General features: G+C 34.1%; 1 protein-coding gene across 2 annotated transcripts in view; it reads right to left on the reverse strand.

Annotated features, from left to right (window-relative positions):
- MMP16 (matrix metallopeptidase 16) overlaps nt 1-19,826 on the reverse strand; it is a 287,063-nt gene that overhangs the window by 147,182 nt on the left and 120,055 nt on the right. For both annotated transcript variants that reach the window (XM_004047251.5, XM_055349690.2), the window contains exon 2: nt 9,267-9,415. In XM_004047251.5, the coding sequence (XP_004047299.1) occupies nt 9,267-9,415 (149 nt within the window). The remainder of the gene's footprint in view (nt 1-9,266; nt 9,416-19,826) is intronic.

Consider the following 19,826-nt stretch of genomic DNA (forward strand, 5'->3'; position numbering starts at 1 on the left):
AATGCTAAATTCTAAGAGGGTATCCAGCTTTATGGAATTGAGCTCTCAGGAGGTGAGATCAGAGGCCTCTCATTTTTAACTAACACTCCCAGGGGATTCCTAAACACACTGAATTTGAGAGATATTTCACTATACTGTAAAACACTCAAGAGAAGGGGTTTTGGTATTCTCTGTATCTTGCACAACTCCTGGAATAGGAGAATTAACAAATAAATATTACTGGACTAGATGGATATGGTTATTTTTATTGCATAGTTTAAGATCTAGATATTGATTTAACTAACAATTGTATTAATGGTGTGCCTATGATGATTTAAGTTGCTTTTATATATGGGTATTAATTATATTCTCAAAAAATTATAATATTCCTAAGGTAGGTACTTATCTTTACTTATCTCATTGAAAGTACTGGGAGAACAAACAATAAGTAATTATGAAATCTGAATATATTTACTTAACGTGGAATATGGTTACATTCACATTTAGCTAAGGAAAACATTTAAGTAAGCAATCTGTGAAAAAAACCTGAAATGGATAGTTGGGTAAAATTTGAAACAACAGAATTAACTATTATCAGAATAAAATGTATTTTCAATGAGGGTATAGTCTCTAAAATTACTTTAGTATGTATAAAATTGAAAAATGAAGGCGGTAATGTCATGCTTTTGTTGGAGCCAGTAAAAGATTTCTTTGTGAAGTGTGTACATCTTCCAAAGAACAGATTTTTTTTTTTTTTTTGAGTCCGAGTTTTGATCTTGTCGCCCAGGCTGAAGTGCAATGGCATGATCTCGGCTTAACCACAACCTCCACCTCCCGGGTTCAAGCAATTCTCCTGCCTCAGCCTCCTGAGTAGCTGGGATTACAGGCATGCGCCACCACACCTGGCTAATTTTGTATTTTTAGTAGAGACAGGGTTTCTTCATGTTGGTCAGGCTGGTCTCAAACTCCCGAGCTCAGGTGATCTGCTTGCCTCGGCCTCCCAAAGTGCTGGGATTACAGGCATGAGCCACCGTGCCCGGCCCAAAGAACAGATATTTTAGGGAGGGATATTAGGTTCCTGTGCTAAAAGACATTTCTGCTGAATCCCTTATATAAGTCTTGGGCTTTTGCCCACTTCATATAGTTGTTTGCTTGTGTTCTATTTGTTCATTTACCCATCTCATCCTGATTTATTCATCATACAGTATTTTTGAGCTTTTACAACATGCTAAGATATATAAACGAAAGTATGGATTAAAAGATGAAGAAAGAAAGAGCCCCTTCCTTACTGAGCTCATAGCACACAGGTAAGACATGTATCATTTAAAAAGTACAATATAATGGGGTAACTGCTGTCACACCTCCATCTAGATATCCTGTCATCAGCTCTAATGTTATATGTAATACAAAGAAAATCATGATATTCCTACCCCAAACTTGTACCAATTTATCTGATGCCTCATCTCAGCTGAAAGCCTTAGCATCTTCTAATGCCCACACTAGATATCCAGGTATAACCCTCCACTACTCTTTCCTCACATCCAGTCAATCACAGTCTAGTCTCTTCTACCCTCAAAATGTCTCCGTATCTCTCACTCTCAGCACTTCCTTCATTTTCACTACTACTAACAATACATTTTCCCAAAGCAAAAGTGTGTTCTCTGCATGTTCTGAGCATGAAATGCCTTTGTAGAAAGAATCTGATTTATGTCTACCTAGTGAGGGTGTCCCCTGTCCTCCTTCTCAAAATCCAATTGAGTTTCTACAGAACCAAACCTCTTCCTGCCCTTATATGCAATGACCTCTGTCTTGAATACTTTTCACTCCTTGTTCACCCTGAGAATCCTAATCATTCTTTAATATTCAACTCACATAGATACAGTTTACCACCCCAATGCAGCATGTCTTATAATGTGTATCCTGATTTGTATGTGTCTGTCTCTATCTACCACTGACCTGTGAGTGAGGGTAGAGAGCCAAGCATGAGGTCAGTGCCTAGTGAAGTCGCCAATAAGGAACATGAAGCAAATGAACTAAGTCTATATGTCATTTTGCATATACTGATCATTTCGACAATCCTATATATTTCTTGAGGACTTCATAACTTTTTCCAGCTCTGTGCTTTGAACAAATGATTATTGCAGAGACATTACGTGGATACTTATATAAAACAAAATCATGAAGTAGATAATTTACACATAAGAAATAAGCATAACATATATAATATAATATCAACTAATGATTTAATGAAAAGAACTCTGAATGAAGATTGGTAAAGTTGAGAATACTCTATGTTAACTTCACCAATATTTGTATCTAAACATTCTGGCACAGAGATATTAGTGGGTATTATCTTCTCAAAGTAGGTAAAATACCATAAATATGATCAAAGCACACCACACTACTGAACATGACACAGAATCCGAGCTAAATTGGTCTTCAGGCTTTTGTATGTGACTTTAAACATTTGATTTCATAAGCAGGCAGGTTCTTTCTTATGGAAATTTTAAAGTTCCCAATGGATATAAAGAATGCTCAGTGTTTAACAGGACTCATCAATGCATGAAATGTTGTCTAATACTAAATGCAAAACTGGCATGCTAATGTTTTTATTCAGTTAGAGTCTAGCAGTCAGGTTCATTTCCAGTTGCCCAAATAGATAATATAAATTTGTTAGGCACCAAAATGTTAGTAGCATTCAAATATCAATTTGATAAATCCCATATATACCTGTTCACACAAAAAACAGGAATATATAACTATATATATATCCACATACAAAGTTAACATATAAGTGTATTTTATACATATATATATATATATATATATATATATATATATATATATATATATATATATAGCTTATTACCAACTGGCAACTTGGTAAAATCTAGTCGCCACCTTTTTTTAAAGCTTTCAAGTTTTAAAAGTTATTTCAAGTTATTTTCAGGCAGTACTTTTTTTGCGACAGTGTCACTGCTTAAACATAGTTACTTTTTCAGTGTGTCAACACACAACTCATATAACTGTGCTTTTTATTTTTCTTGACTGACTCATTTGTGAGAAATTTTAAGTTGACATCCCAAAGCAAACAAAGACATGGGGAAGGGGCACTGCAGTTTTGTAATTATCAAGGTGTAAATAATGGCATGGCTTCAATTTTCATAAACGTAATACTGATTTTTAATACTGATTTAATTTTTGGGAATTTTAGAGAATTTTAAAATTAGGTGGGCAGATCATTAATGTCCTTATTTAAGTTAACTCAACTTAAAAAGAAAAAAAATCTAAATCAGTGCTTTTGAGAGGAGTATAAAAATTGAAAGCAGGGATCCTGGTGCCATACTGTAGAGTTACCTCGCTGACTCAATAGTCCTATGACAATAGGTTACTGTTTCTTTTTATACTTCGGTTTCCGCATCTTTAAAGGAGATGATAATATTACCTCTATTATTGGGTTATTGTGAAGAATGAATTAGTTAAATCATTTAAACACTTAAAATAGTGTCTAGCAGACAGTAACTACTATTATTAACTTACAATTCTAATTCTAATAACTATTATTATTTTACAAATATCAGGAAGTAGTTATACTGGTGGTAGTCATGGTAGAAGCAGCAGCAGCGTACAAATATTGACGTGCTTCACCTCCCTTTGACCTGTATATATGTTATTTAAAACAGGGATTTTTTTGGTACTTTGATAATAGAAATATAAATAAACAACTTCACTGTCCCCTGTTTTATGTAAATAAAGTAGCCAGAAGCTTCTTAACAGTTTGGTGTACCACACACACACAGACACACACACATACATCTGAAAGTGTCCATTAGCTTCAGTAAAATATATTTTTAAAAAGTATTTAATAAGTTGGGCATTCATGCCAAACACATAAGGCCACTCACTGCATGACTCTTAAGAGGTGCCCTTAGGTTACAGTCCTTGTACTGGGTATCCTGTACTGGTGCTGCAGGAAGGCCGTGCTTCAACAAAATACCAGGGAAACATCATCCCTTGCAGCTAGAGCTCTGCCACACAGTGGCTCTGTGTAAATACACCTACCTTTACCATGAGAAAAGAAAATGACTGCCAAATACATATGTTGTACTTTATGAATTCATGCTCTAAGACAATATTCACCAGGATAATATGTTAAACAAGTTTCCATTCTCCATACTTTCACAAGTTTTAGTTAAAAGTATGAATAATATTTACTATTTATAGTAGTCCCCAAAAGATCCTTCCAGAAATTTAAAAATATACTTATTTTAATTACTTTAAAAAATCCTTAGGTTTTATTTGTATTCATAGAGTCAAGTCCAGTTGCCATGGGAAGATTTTTAAAAGTAAATTAACTTAGGGCTAAAAATGTTGCGGCTGACAGCTCATTCCAGTCCAGAGTTTCTTTTATCTACAGACTCATTAACTGCCTGTATAGACACACAGGTTATTCACAAGATTGAAATGGCAAAGTTAAAGTACCTAAATACCTGAGCAAGAACAAAACTGTATTAAGCCACTATGATCTTCAGTGTGAACACAACTTCAGTGTTAGCTCTAACCAATTCTTTCAACTTTTTACCTTTCAGAATAGGAATCTAAGGTCCCTGCTCACTAGCTATCAACCTTCCTTCTGCTGCCACCAAAACGTGGGCTGACCCATCCTATAATGTGATAGCGTTTTAATGCCATGGGTATATTCAGAAATAAAAAGAAGAACATCAATTGATCAAGAACATATCTTTTATATCCAAACTGAAAAAGAAGATAGAGAATATTCCCTTGGCAATTTAGACAAAAGAATAAAAATCATAAAACATATTGATAAGCCAAAAATGTTGGGATTCTTGGTACATCTAAATAAGTATTTCAATTATCAAATTAGGAATCCAAATATCACTATAGTTTCATTGAAATGACTTGAAAAATCTACTTATTCAACCTTAAATAAATTTTAATTAAGTTAAATTTCTGTACAATGAGATATCATCCTACCCCAGTTAAACAAACTTTTATCGAAAAGACAGGCCATAATGAATGCTGGGGGGCATCTGAAGAAAGAGAAATCCTTATACACTACTGATGGAAATATAAATTAGGATAATCACTATGGAGAAGAGTATGGAGGTTCCTCAAAAAACTAAAAATAGAACTACCATATGATCTAACAATCCCACAGCTGGGCATATATCCAAAGGAAAGGGTATCAGTATATTGAAAAGATATCTACACTCCCTTGTTTATTGCAGCACTATTCACAACAGCTAAGATATGGAATCATCTGAAATGTCTGTCAATGTGTGAATGGATAAAGAAAATATGGTATTTATACACAATGGAATATTATTCAGCCATAAAAAATAAAATCCTGTAATTTGCAGCAACATGGACAGAATTGGAAGACATTATGTTAAGTGAAATAGGTCAGGCACAAAAAGACAAATATTGCATTGCATGTTTTCACATATGTGGGAGCTAAAAAACAAAACAAAACAAAACACAAAAAAAGAACTTCATGGAGACAGAGACTAGAATTATCTAGAATTATGGTTACTAGAGGCTGGGAAGGATAGGAGGGAGGTGGGGATAAAGAGAAGGTGTGGCTAATGGGTACAAAATGTAGTTAGATACAATGAATAAGAGATAGTAGTAAATAGCGCACTAGGGTGACTACAGTTAAAAACAATTTATTGCATATTTAACTAAAAGAGTAAGATTGGAATGATCTTAACACAAATAAATGGCAAATGCTTGAGGTGACAGATACCCCAACTACCCTGATTTGATCATTATGTACTGTATGCCTGTATCAAAACATAACAAGTACCCTATAAATATATAGGACTATTATATATCCATAATAATTTAAAATAATTTAAAAAAGAAATATTTCACCAAGCACACTTGAGTGCATGCCACTGTGCACATATAAAAGATAAACTAACATGAAAAAATTACTATTAAAATTATAAAACATATCAGACTCATTTTCTTTATTGCCTTGCTATTTTTTTGTTTCCTTGCAAAATATATACATTTTATGTATAATACAGATTGCTCCATTCATTAAAGAATTTAGGGGAGCTTGCTTCCAAAAATTAGCTATGCATCTATAATTTAAAAGAATCACTGATGAACTCATTCTGTGGGAGGGAATAAGTATTTATTATGATCTCTAATACCATTGTTAATTAATATTAAGGCAATATTATATGACATTTAAGGTAATACCTTAATTTAGTGTTTGAAAATGGTTAATTTCTTCAACATAATATAGGGATTACCGCAATTGTCATCATTACTTTTAATTACCCAGTAATTACAGATTCAATGCATCCCATGTCTATCTGCCAAAAAAGGATATAATTATTTAATATAAAAACAATTGATCTTGACAAGAGTCTAAAATTAGACAAGAGTTGATAGCATCGAAAATGGTTAAGACATTATATTAATACTGAGGAATAATTTGGATCTATAACTATAGTCCATATTTTATGTAATAAGTGTCAGATAAAAATTCATACCTTATAATTTGACCGTAATATAACAGAGTGTGATTTCAGCATGGATTGTTACCACACATTCAAGATTACAAAAGCACAGATGATAGCTTTAATATCATGATGATGGGGATTATACTTCCAAAAATAGTACACTATTTCAGCTGAGTACCTTGATCAATAACACCTTAAGAGTAGAGATGCGACAGCAGAAAAAAATAGGCAGGAAGCAAATGAAGCCACCGGGTTTCTAGTTCAAGTGACAATGAGAATGAAGTCTCCAAGCAGACACAGGGAGCAGAGGAGGCATGGCAGGCTAGGAAGGGAAGATGAGGAGGAGTTAACAAGGCTTTAGTTGTTTCACCTAGAAATAACTGCCAGTTGTAATACTCTGAAGGGAAAGATGCACTACCAATTCCTAAAAAGACACCAAGAAAAATCCAAACCTGAATTAGAACATGGCTTTGTTCAAATAAAAACAAAAACAATACAGCTCCAAACCAAAACAAACAAGGAAAAAAGTCCCTTTGATTTTAAATTATGGGCTGCCTATATAGTTGATCTTTTCTCTATAATGCCCTATCACAGAAATGCTACTTTAACTCCCACGCACTGACACCATCATTTTTACTGGTCTGGAATCTGAGCAACTCTGTGCCCCAAAAAAGGCCTGTGTCCTTCTCTATTCCTCCACATTTTTTACATCCTCCTGCCAGAGAACAGCAAACTGTTCAGACCCCTTTCCATATGAAGGGCCCAAATAAAACCTGTGCACATTACTCTTCCATTACCTCCTCACAAAAACCTTCCTCCAGCCACTTTCGGAAAACAAACGTTTCCATCCCAAGTCCTTCCAATGACCAACAGGAGCTCACAAAACTTGCGGAAATGTACCTTTTCTAGGACTCCACTTTCTTAAATTTAATAACTAGTAATAAGTATTACATACTTCCTTATTATTCTGGCACTAGTCAAGTTAGACCTTCAAACAATGTGAACTAATTTGTTTCCCAAGTCCTCAATTTATTTGTATTTTTATGAATTGCGTCATATTTTCCAAGAAAGTGAATCAGAAGCTAACAGCTCTCCATTAAGAACAAGAACGCTGTCCACAGCACTTTGTAAAATGCTGTGATGAGGAGTACAATTTAAATGGAATTTGGTACTATACGTGGCAGCAAAACACAGGATTTGCTGGAGGCTTTTGCTTGTTAACTTAAAACTATATTTATTTAAGGCAAGGGGCATATTATGCCTTAAAATGATATTATAGCATTCAGAGAGAATTGCAGTGATTAGAGGGCAGCAGGTCCAAAATACCAAAACTCTATTCCCAATATTTAAAACAAGTTTCTAATTGTGGCAGAACACATTCTTTTTATTCTTGATTCTGTTTTCCAAGACGTAGATCAAAGTTAATATTTATGCATCTCTCAAAAGTACTAGGGGAGGTAATGTATTTATGTTTCCAAACTGCTTTGAAGTTTAATCTCAAAGCTTTTATTATTTATAAAGGTTTTCCTGTGTTGATAAAATAGAAAAATTATGACTAACATCATGTTGCAAACTTAGATGGCAAAATTTCGAAATTATGTATTAAATTAGTTTGATATGTCAGAATTAATTAAGGATGTCTAAGTCTAGATAATCCAGGTATTTAAGGTTTAAAAAGAAAAACAGTATGTCTTTTCTCAAGGTATATAGCAGGGCAAGTTCCCCAGATCAAATGTCAAAAGACGGGTTCTGCAACTACTCTGAAGTTCACTTAGCCTTTGACATTTAGTTCCTCTATTTGAGAAAGCAGAGAAAAATGCATGCTTGTCTTTCCTATTGTGGAAGGTTGATGTACCATGATCAAACTAAGTATCAAAAAAATGTAAACTTTGTGAGTATCAAGGATTCTAAAAACACAAATAATTTTTCCCTCTACTGAAAAAAATTAATCACTTCTTCCTTTGCTGTCCAGAAAAGTAATGCTGTTTCATAATCTTACGAAACTTACTGTGTACCTGTGGTAATACCATTTGCGATTATGTCTATCTATGCAGAAGATAAGAATTAAGCTCCTTTGATGAAGAGATTATGCCTTCTGAATCTTAACATGCTTTATCTTTCACAGATAAAGCACCCAATAAAGAGCTGAATAAATAAATGAATGATTGATGAACCAATCGTTAAAAAGCAAAATTATTAAAAAATAAGAACAAGCCCTTTGATAACAAGAAATTGAAAGAAGTAACTTTCCAGAGAAACCTATCTTTGATTTAGAACCGTCAGCAGTGGGGAGTTAGTAAACTGTTAACTGGCTCTCTGACGCTGCCCCTCCTACCCAAAATAAGAGCCCTAATTTGTGTTGTTTCCTAGTTTCCAGGGTGTAGATATTTCCATTTGGCCAATTTCAAGCTCCTAATATGATACCAATGAACAGAGATTTGGGAAGCCATGTGTACAATATATTCTCATCAGTCACATAACCCACCTCTGTTGCTCATGGTCACTCTTTTTGTAGTGGCTTCAACTGTACACCTACCTCAACATCTCATTCATATTTTCTTTACTACTTTGAAACTATGTTGCTAAAATCAGGTAAGCAAACCTGACATTGGGCCTTAAATATCTTATGAAATATTGGAGGAGTGGGGTTAAATTAGGTTATATAATTCCAAAGAAAGTTCATGAGACAAATTACTCCATTTCTGGTTGGTGGAGTTCATATAAAGTTTTCCAGACTACTTAGTTTGGCTCAAGGACCAAAAAGAAAGGAGGATGGGAGCCATTACTTACTCAATTGTGTTTCTGTCCACTTTTCCTGTCATGTTAATGCCATAGAACTGCTGCATGGCAGCTAGGGCAGACTGCATGGTCTCTGCAGAGCGCAGCACTGACATTCTGGGGTCAGTCGGTGGAAGGTAGCCGTACTTTTGTAACCAAACCTGCAATAACAAGTACAGTTTCTTTTAGATCAATTTTACAATTTAACAATAATTTTCTGGTAATTAATGTATATCTATAATAGAGTTTTGAACATTTTCTCCACAAGGGCATACAGTATTTTACGTGTTTGATCTTTTTGTAATATATATATTATGTAGGTTAGGTTATTTTAATATAATTGCAGCGACTGTTATGGATCTTTTTGACATACCTTCTAATGTTAATTAAAAAAAGAGTAATTATTTGTTGCAAGCTTATAATGTATAACATACTATAGCAAATACTGGATAAAAACTTAAGTAAGATTATCCCTGTCCTCTAGGACCTCAACCTCCCAAAATGAAGGATGCTTTTTCAACAGTATGACTCCACTGAGACGTTTATGTTGCAAAGGGCAGTCAATGTGCATATACCACATTAAAAAAGCCGTCTTCCTGAAATTGACCAGTGACTCCAGCTATGACGTGTAGCATCTTTACAGATAAACCATGTTACTCTACGACACTTTGGGTGTAAATTCCATAAAACCATTCTATCCAATCGTAGCTAGGTATCTTTTGATGACTTTACCATGTAAAGAATATTCTTTCTTCATTTATTTATGGTGACTCACTTTAATCTAAATCACACAAGTAACCAAGTTTTTCACCTGTAGAAGAAATCCAGCTATCATCTTAAGAGTGTTTAGACCTCTCTTTAAGGGTCTCATGATTTTTATCCCCCACCTTCCCTGGTGAAGGGGGCTCTGGGAGGACAGAGAAAGAAATCATAGTTGAATTCACATTCTAATTGTGATTGGAGCAAAAATTCGGAGTCATTTAAGGTTAAATTTTAAAACGCAGGGCATTTGGAAAAAAACATATATCTCCACCAGGGAGCAGATGCTTTCCAGTTTTACAACGCTATGGATTCATTTTAAATGCACAATCATATGTTCAGGCCACATCCCATCCTGCTGTCCTTTACCTCAGTCTTCTATAGGGCTCTAAGATTTCTTGGAGTTTAGTGAACTACCTCTCAAATTGATAAGGGCCAAGTAATTCTGTCCCTGGCATAAAAATAGAAGCCTTGCTATTTAGTGAAAGGTATTTGCCAGCATGTGTTACCCTTCCTACCTCTGTCTATTTATCACATAAATGACTATCCTATGAAATTGTAGTTTTTCCCAAATAACTGATATTCTTCCTTTATGAACTTCAACTTCTAAAACGGGAGACATATTTTCCCAGTGAAAATAACCAGCAGATATAGAAGTTAAATTTCACCAAAAGAAACTAGTATTAAATGTATCAAAGTCTTAAAATGTGAAACACAAAGTGGAATTTTTCATGGTATTTCCAAAAACTGACCACCTCAAAAGAACAGTACCATAAGCACATCCCCTTGAAAATAAAAAAAAACCCAAAATTTATTCTAAAACTATTTAAGAAATGAGCAATGCATCACTGTCAGGAAGGTGTATTAGTGAAACCTAATCTAGTAAACTCATGTACCATATAGTAAAACCATGCCAAGACACTCTTCTCATCTAATCTGTAATGAACAGACTGCCAGGGAAAATATGAATATTCAGTTTCCTAGTTAACAGTGGTGCAGTCTGAAGTAGACTCCACTTTTTTTCTGAATGAAGAAGGCAGGCAATATTATTTAATATGAAAGTCAATACGTATTGTTACGTAATGTCTCAAAATTAGAACGTTGTATCTTGATTTTTAATAACATACATGCACCAATATTCTTAAACTGAATGCTTTTTCCATAACACTTTGTTTGCATTCATTTCTTACTTGCTAGAGAGCTGACTTGTTGCTAGGTTACTCATGGGTGCTAAGCTACAGGCAATTACGTTTATGAGGAAAGAAAAGAGAAAACCATTAACAATAAACCCTATGACTTATGTACAGATAGAGGAACTATAAAATATGTAAATGTTAAGTGCATAATGAACAGAATAAAAAACACATATTTGATTTATGCATTAGCCTTTCAAACAAATGTTTTAAAATAATGTAAAAAATGAATTGAGATTTTTCTTCAAGTTTTCTTTTACACTGTCACTTATGAAAGGGAGTTCTTTCTGAATGACTGAAGAGTGGATCATTATTTTTAATTGTAAAATATTGGGAAAGCTATGAGTTCTACCATTTTATGGTCAAGGTTTGTTTTCTGGCTAATCAAGATTGATTTGTCACCTAGGAAGCAAACCTTCCTTCCAAATTACAAACTTATAATATCTTTTTTGATAAAAAATTAAATCTATTAAGTAATATTTGAAAATGTATCTTTCCCCTTACCCTAGTATTCTGCTATCCAAGGTTAATGACTTGGCATGTAGTCTTTGCATCTTTTTCACTGTTCTTAAAAATAAATTTTGAGATATAAATATATATGTATGTATGTGTATCTGTAAAGATATATACATATATATCACAGATTATACCATACCCTTCCATCCTCGTATGTTTTGATTTGAAGTATATCCCTGTTTTCATCATTGTCTTAAAATACTTCATCTCCTGGATTATTGCAAATACTAAATTTGTCTCTTGAGACTGGTTGCACCTTAATGTCTTTTCAATGTTCTCAAATGCACATTATGAATAGTTAAAGAATTATCCATTCTTGTGTGCACTTGGATGAATGATATACAATTTGTAGGGGTGATGTTAGGATTAACTGAGAATACACAAAGCCCTTAGCATAATTCTTGCTCAGTAAGTCATACTATTATTTTATGCTTACCAACTATCCTGAGTTCTTAAAATCGTTCCTGTTCAACTTAAGATTTGTCTTTGGGATAGGGCAATATTAAAAATAGGTGAGGTTGAACTAGTCATAGCTGTCAGGAAAGACAAACAACACGGGGTAAGGAATCAGAGTGCTTGAAAACTCCCCAAATCCAAAAGCAAATAAAGAAGGTGTCATACATTTGGCAAACTGATTTTTGTTATGTTTTCTTCATTTTGTGCTCACTGGATTGAGAAGTGCTTTTGAGAACACTGAAAAAATATCAAGGGACAAACAAGTTCCTTTAAGGCAAACTTTGACTCTTTACTATCTGGGACTTACCCCATCTCATTATCTCTGGAACAACCAACCTCAAATGAAACAATAAAATCTCACCTTGAATTACATTCCTGTTTTACTAACTCATTCAAACATCTTGCTACCTGGTAGACAAAACCAATTTTCAGCACTTAGTGATTATTCAGTTGGAGGAACAACCAGAAGACTGTTGTTCTCTGCAGAGTAAGACGATATATCCAGCAATAAAAGGTAAACACTTAAATATTAAATGTTGTGCCAACAGATATTGCCTTTACTAGATTATAGTATAAATCAGGACAGGCAAACAAAATTTCAGCAAAATTCACTAATGAATTCATTAATTCATAAATATTAGTGACAAAAATGACTTTGTCACTAATATTTCATGTGCCCATACTGTGAAAACCTACGTTAATTGACTCAGTTATTCACCCACATATATTAAGCAGTATCCTGAAAAATGATTATATAAAAAATGGAGACAGTAGAATTTCTCACCACTAAGAGCAAATCTAAGCAGTAATTTTTTAAAACATGTATCCTTATTTATTCCTTCAGGCCAATACTACAACCTAGAGAAATAAAATTCCCTCTAGCCTTGAAGCTAGTAAGTTTATCAATGTCTTAATATAAAGCTAGATACCGTTATTCATTTGCTTCGATGAAACACAAATGCAAGAACAATTTTTAAACTTCTCCACTGATAGGACATAACATATAGAGAAAACATCTTGAAATACTGACTCTGATTAATTGCAGACATCCTTTCCCCCACCAAAAAAAAAAAAATGGAATAAGTGAATAGGTGATTAAACCACTGAATATATTAGGGCTAGAAGAGATACATTTTAGAAATTATAGAAATAATTGAAGGGGAATATAAGGAAGGCTGTGTTAGGATTTTATTTAATCTGAAAAATCACTTTGCCAGTCCACAATGCCTATTTGTGACTGAATTAGTTATTTCAGGTTATTTCAAGTATAGTTAATTTCCACCTAATGTGGTATGGCAAATGCAAGTTCCTTGTACCCTGTGATTATATGATCCAAAGTACAGTACTCATATGAATAGAAAAGTGCAAAGGTGATAAATTTATTTTATAGCATTTATTTAGTAAGAATCTCTTCCATTTACTTGATTATGTAAACATTTTTATTATTTTGGGAAACAATTTTTTTAAATTACTGACCTCACCTCAAATTTTAACATACTAACAAAATGTTTAAATCTATGATGTTTAAAATATATTCTGATATAATTAACCGACTTTCTCAGATGAAATTCAACTGAAAGAATGCATTTTAACAGATAACTTCTCAATGTTATAAAACATTAATTTCCATTTTTCAGTATGAGACTTATAAACGCACTGGCTAAATTTTGTTACAAAGTAAAATTAACTAACAACTAAAAGGTGATGGCCCCTCTATTTTGTGGTATCATCAGCAAAGGCAGTAACAGCTTAAGGACTTTTTTTCCAGAAATACCATATACTTACTGGTTTTAAAAAGTGGCAGGATTTGTGGCCTACATTTTCTCGTCTAAAAATGGCTATAAATGTGAATTATAACTACCTATTAGCCAAAAAATTAAACTCACGTTGGAGTAATCATTCAGAATTGGTCAAATTGAAGATTCATAGGATAAGTTCACAAGGCAGAAATTAGCCTTTTTCTTCATTCAAAAACCTAAATGGGCTCTAAATCACCATCCCATCCCCAGTATGAATGGATTAGTGTACGAAATTGCACAAATATAATTCAATTCACTTAGAATTTTACCATCTCTTTAATGGCTTCTTGAAATGGAAAGGAAATAGTGAAACAACCAAAAGTTACTCCACTAAACATCTTATCAATTAAGAGGCAAAGGTCATTTGGACAGGAAGAGATGAAAACAGCTGAGTTATACTAAAAGTTGTGATGACCGTAATGATCATATTTTATACCTTAACAGGAAACTCATTTATGATAGAAGCCAATTACTTATGGTGTCAATGCTGTGGAGAGGTTTTCCAATCTGCATAAAGTGAGTTACACTTCGTACTTAGTAGCTGTGGGAGCAAAACCCCTCAAACGGTAATGGCTGAGCCCCAGTGTTAAAAAGAGAGCAGTGCCCTTACCTGAAATTCCATTATGTGCTAGTCAGCAGGCTGGAAAGTTGCAGAAGACTATGATATGCCATCTGCTCAGATTTTACTGTTTTTTTTTCTTCTAAGTTTTTTAGATTTTTTAAAGAAAGATTTATAGTGTACATGCACATACACACACACACATAAATGGTGACAAAACAAGACCAAAATAAAAGCAAAACACAACCAACAATAAACAATAACAAAGCATGTATATGATACCACAACCCCTATGTTTCTGAAGTAGACAGAAATAATTACCAAAAAACTAACTACCTGTAATAATCATTGACATGATTCTACTTTATATCACAATTACCTAAAAACTCAAAACAGTAAAATCCCTCTCAAATTTGTGTCTTTTCACACTAGCCAAGTGAAGAGAAATGCTGAACAATGCACCAGGTAAATGTTCTAAAAGCACTTACTTGAGTCTGTCATGTGAGTTACAGACTCAACTCGCCTTTATTTACTGGGAGCAGATTCAGTTTCATTGACACCAAAAATACAAAAAAGAAATTAATCTCAATTAAACCTGCAAAGTGGGGGGTGCAAATTGTCCCACTGAGATGAAGGTACAAAATACCAGAACTTTTTTTTTTTTTTTTGAGACAGAGTCTCGCTCTGTCACTAGGCTGGAGTGCAGTGGTGTAATCTTGGCTCACTTCAACCTCTGTCACCTGGGTTCAAGGGATCCTCCTGCCTCAGCCTCCCGAGTAGGTGGGACTATAGGTGCCTGCCACCACGGCCAGCAATTTTTTTGTATTTTTAGTAGAGACGAGTTTCAACATGTTGGCCAGGATGGTCTCGATCTCTTGACCTCGTGATCCACCCACCTCGTCCTCCCAAAGTGCTGGGATTACAGGCATGAGCTACTGTGCCCGGCCAATACCAGAACATTTTATAAAATGCGCACATCCACACATGCATGCATGAGCATAACTGTAGATTAAACCTAATATAAGAAGAAATAAACTTGACTTTTACTTAATATACAGACTAACCAAACTTCATACATTCATCACCACTAGATGTCCTAAAGGAGGAGCTGGAGTTCCACAGTGCAAAGAGTTTCACATTGTCACCTCAACAGGCACAATACAACATATAGCTATTTTTCTGTGCCAGGTTACATGGATTTATGAATTATATCATCTTACAGAAAAGAAATTTTATAATACTTTCAAATATGATGGGGAGTGACTAAGAAAATATTTTGTGCTATATAGATGTTTGCTGGTTATTTCATAGCAAGGTACTTAAAAGTTGTCAAACTTAAATGAGTTATGTATTTTCTTTTACGAAAAGACAAAAGTGCTGTCCTTTTCTGTGAAGACAAGTAGCTGCAAATAGTGTGCTATTCAATAGCTATTTTGGGATATGAGAAACAAAAATCTTTTAATCTGTACCATCAAGATAAAAGTGATGTTTTTGCAATGCAAGAGAAAATTGTTTTTCAAGGAAAGATATGCCATGCCAACTATTTTTAAAGACAGATGTTTGGAAATGTTTCTATCATCACATGACATTACACTCAGAAAGATAGAAATTCATGACCTATTCCAACTGTCATAATTCCCTACTTTAAAATCCCAGCAACAGAATTTTCCATCTGTAAAATAATCTGCCAAAAGAACAGTTGCAGAGGGTTTTAAGCCCATTTGTTAAAAATATAAAAATGCAACACCTTTTGCTTGGTTTTTAGAATGAACTGATAGACATCAGAGAAAATGGTAATTTACCTGCTGAATTTTACCAAAAGCCTTTACAGAATTGAGGGATAGCATTAAAAAATAAGGCTCATGATTTATAACCAGCTAATGATGCAACTTCTCCAGGATCCTGTGTGGTGTCATTTTTGGCTATGACTATTTTTAAGATAAAGATTATAAATAAACTGATCTTGAAATTGCTGTATTTCAAAGAGTTAAATCAGCATTTTAAAGAAGAATAAGGAAGAGTCAGTCAAAGAACTCTCAAAAAAATGATTAATAACATTTCTAATAAGAGCAAAACAATGTAAATATAATTCATAAATAAAAAATAAAAATTATTTTAAAACACATCTTTAGTTCACCTTAATATTTCTATTATAATGTTCTACAATATACATAATTTTAGTGATTTAGTGAATATAATTATAAGTAAAACAGGGTACATGTTTTAAAAATTAAGATGTGCAATAAAAAGTGTAGAGATCATAAAGCTGATAGAAACTACTTTATTTCTAAAAAAGAAGCTATTTCCTTAAATTCTCTCCAATGTGCCACACTTACTCTCCTGAAAAGGTGAGAAAGCAGTTTATCAATATCTAGATATTAGATTCTATTCTGACTATGACAATTCTTAAGCTTTTCCTTTTCCATCATGCACTACTGAAGCTGCCCATATCCTACAGAAACAATTTCTTAGAATGCCTTCCAAGCCATGTATGATTTTGTCTCTCAAACTATTCCCTTGCTGCTTTCCTCCACAGAATCTGTTCTTTGGTCACATTGAACCTCCAGTTCCACTCCCAGCAGGTCTCCATAAAAACAACTGCTAGCATGCCTTTACTGCCCATTATGTACCAGGCAATTTACATGCATTATCTTTAATCCTTATAGTAAGTTCTCATATTCAGCACTATAACCTCTGTAATGATGAAATAAAACCCCAGAAAAAATACGTAACTTGCTCAAGGACACATCGATAGTAAAAGGAGGAATCAGTATTCAAATAGAGACTTGACTGACACCAAGCTTGGCTCTGTTAATTTAGACTGCCTTTTAGAGAGAGGAGACCCAGCTGCCTGTCTGTATGCTGGAAAGCCTAGGAGACCCTATTCATGTTAAAAAAAATGAGAAGGCAGACTGTCTGAAAAGATACCTACAATAACCAAGAATGTTCAGTTTTTATGCAAACAAAACACCCTGTTTTGCACCACGAAAGGGCACTGAGCTGTGGCTGCATATGTTCTGGGTATAACACTAAATCCTACTTCTAAGGGCTTCTCTAATTGCCAGTGCAAAACAGCCTTGCATGGTCCAATTTGCCCAGCCTAATTAATATTCTTATTTCTATGCTAGAGTATTTCACTTACGGCCATTTCAGTTTTACAGTTTAAAAAACCACTGAAACCTTCTTTGCCAGAGACACCCTTTCTTCTCACTTTATTCTTTAACAGCACTTTCTTACTATAGTCTCAAGGTTGCTAGTATCTACAGCTGACCAGCAACCTTGGTTATCTTCTCTAAAATTAATCACTTAAATACAATCTATGCACCTATGACACACCATTTAACTGTAACTCTGACCTCAGCCAAATGTCCAGACTCTGAGATCACACTGCTGTTTAAATAAAAAATACAGCATTCTTCACTTCTTCTTTTTCCTCATAATCGATATCAGTCATTCTTTTTTCTTTTTCCTCATCATCGATATCCAATCCATCATCAGGTTTTAGCTACAATTTTATCTCGAATGGAAATACTTATTTCTGCTGCCACTCCTTTGTCAAGGAAACAATCATTTTCCACAAGAAACTACAAGATTCTCCAGCTGGCCTCTGTGCTTTCATATTGCTACCATCTCTCTCATTGCCCAACTAGAGTAAGTTGTCTTTTTTTTAATTGTGGTAAAAAAAATACATAACCTAAATTTATCATTTTAACAATTTTCAAGGATGCACTTTGATGGTGTTAAGTACACTGACACTGTTATACAATCAGCACTACCATCCATTCTTGAACTTTTTCATCACCCCAAACTGAAACTATATATAGAAAAGTCCTCAAATAATGTTTTACTCAATGTGGTTTCGTTATGATGATGATGATAAAAAAGATAAATTCCCAGCTGGGGCCACTGTTTGTGTGGAGATTGCATGCTCTCCCCATGTTTGTGTGAGTTTTCTCTGGGTATTTAGGTGTCCTCCTACATCCCAGAGATGTGCCTGTTAGGAAACCGCATGTCTAAATGATCCCAGTCAGAGTGAGGGAGGGTGTGAGTGCGCCCTGCAAGGGGATGGCATCCTGTCCAAGGTCTGTTCACGCCTTGTGCCCTAAGCTGCTGGATAGGCTCTGGCCATCTGTGATTCTAAGCTGGAATAATTGGATACATAATTATCTTACTTTTTATTAATCTTAAATGTTATCTATAGCTTACATTTATTTCAATGTTTAATATCAGAAGTGTTTTGGTCTTTATTTAGAAGTCTGGTGATGGTTTTTGTGACCAGAAATATGCTGTAGGAACTTAACTCTTACTTGTATCAATTAGCCTATGATAAAATTGGTTATGTTACACATCATTTCACTTAAAGATGAAGTTTTCAAGAGCGTATCTATGATGACATTAAATAAAGACTTACTGTGATCATTAAATAGTGACTCCACATTATTGCTTCTCCCAGCCTCTGGTAACTACAGTTGACTGCTGAACAACATGGGTTTCAATCCATTTATATGTATATTTTTTCATTAAATACACTGGAAAATTTTGGGGAAAGTTTCAACAATTTGAAAAACCTCACAGATGAACCATATACCCTGGAAATATCAAAAAACTCTAAAATTTAGATATGTCATGAATGTATAAAACATATGTGGTAACTCATCTATTTTATCATTTACTACCAAAAAATATACACAAATCTATTATAAAAAGTTAAAACGTATTAAAACTTAGGCACACAAACACAGACTATATACGGTGTTATTCCTAGTTGAGAGAAATGTAAATAAACACAAAGATGCAGTGTTAAATAATAACTGCATAAAATTAACTGTAGTACGTATTGTACTACTGTGATAATATCGTAGCCACCTCCTGTTGCTATTGCAGTGAGCCCAAATGTTGTATCTGCTGAAAACGCTATGTGATGCAAATCATCTCTGTGTGAGAAGTTGTCTCTCCACTTAATTGCATATCTCAGTAAAAAGTGATCTCTTGCAGTTCTCACGTATTTTTATTGTGTTTACTGCAATACCATAAACCTTGAATAATACCATGGGACCCATACAAAGTGCTGCTAGTGATGCTGGAAGCACTCCTCAGAAGTAGATGAAAGTCATGGCATTACAAGAAACAGTTGAATTGCTTGTGAATTGCTTCACTTGTAGCACAGATTGATGTCTGCAGCTGAGGCTACCCGTCATTTCAAGGTAAATGAATTCAGAGTAAGGACCATTGTTAAAAAAAAAAAAAGGAAAGAAAGATAAGGAAGTCCATGAAGTGTTGCTGCAGCTAT

Source organism: Gorilla gorilla, chromosome 7 (assembly GCF_029281585.2).
Source record: "Gorilla gorilla gorilla isolate KB3781 chromosome 7, NHGRI_mGorGor1-v2.1_pri, whole genome shotgun sequence".
Taxonomy (NCBI): Eukaryota; Metazoa; Chordata; class Mammalia; order Primates; family Hominidae; genus Gorilla; species Gorilla gorilla.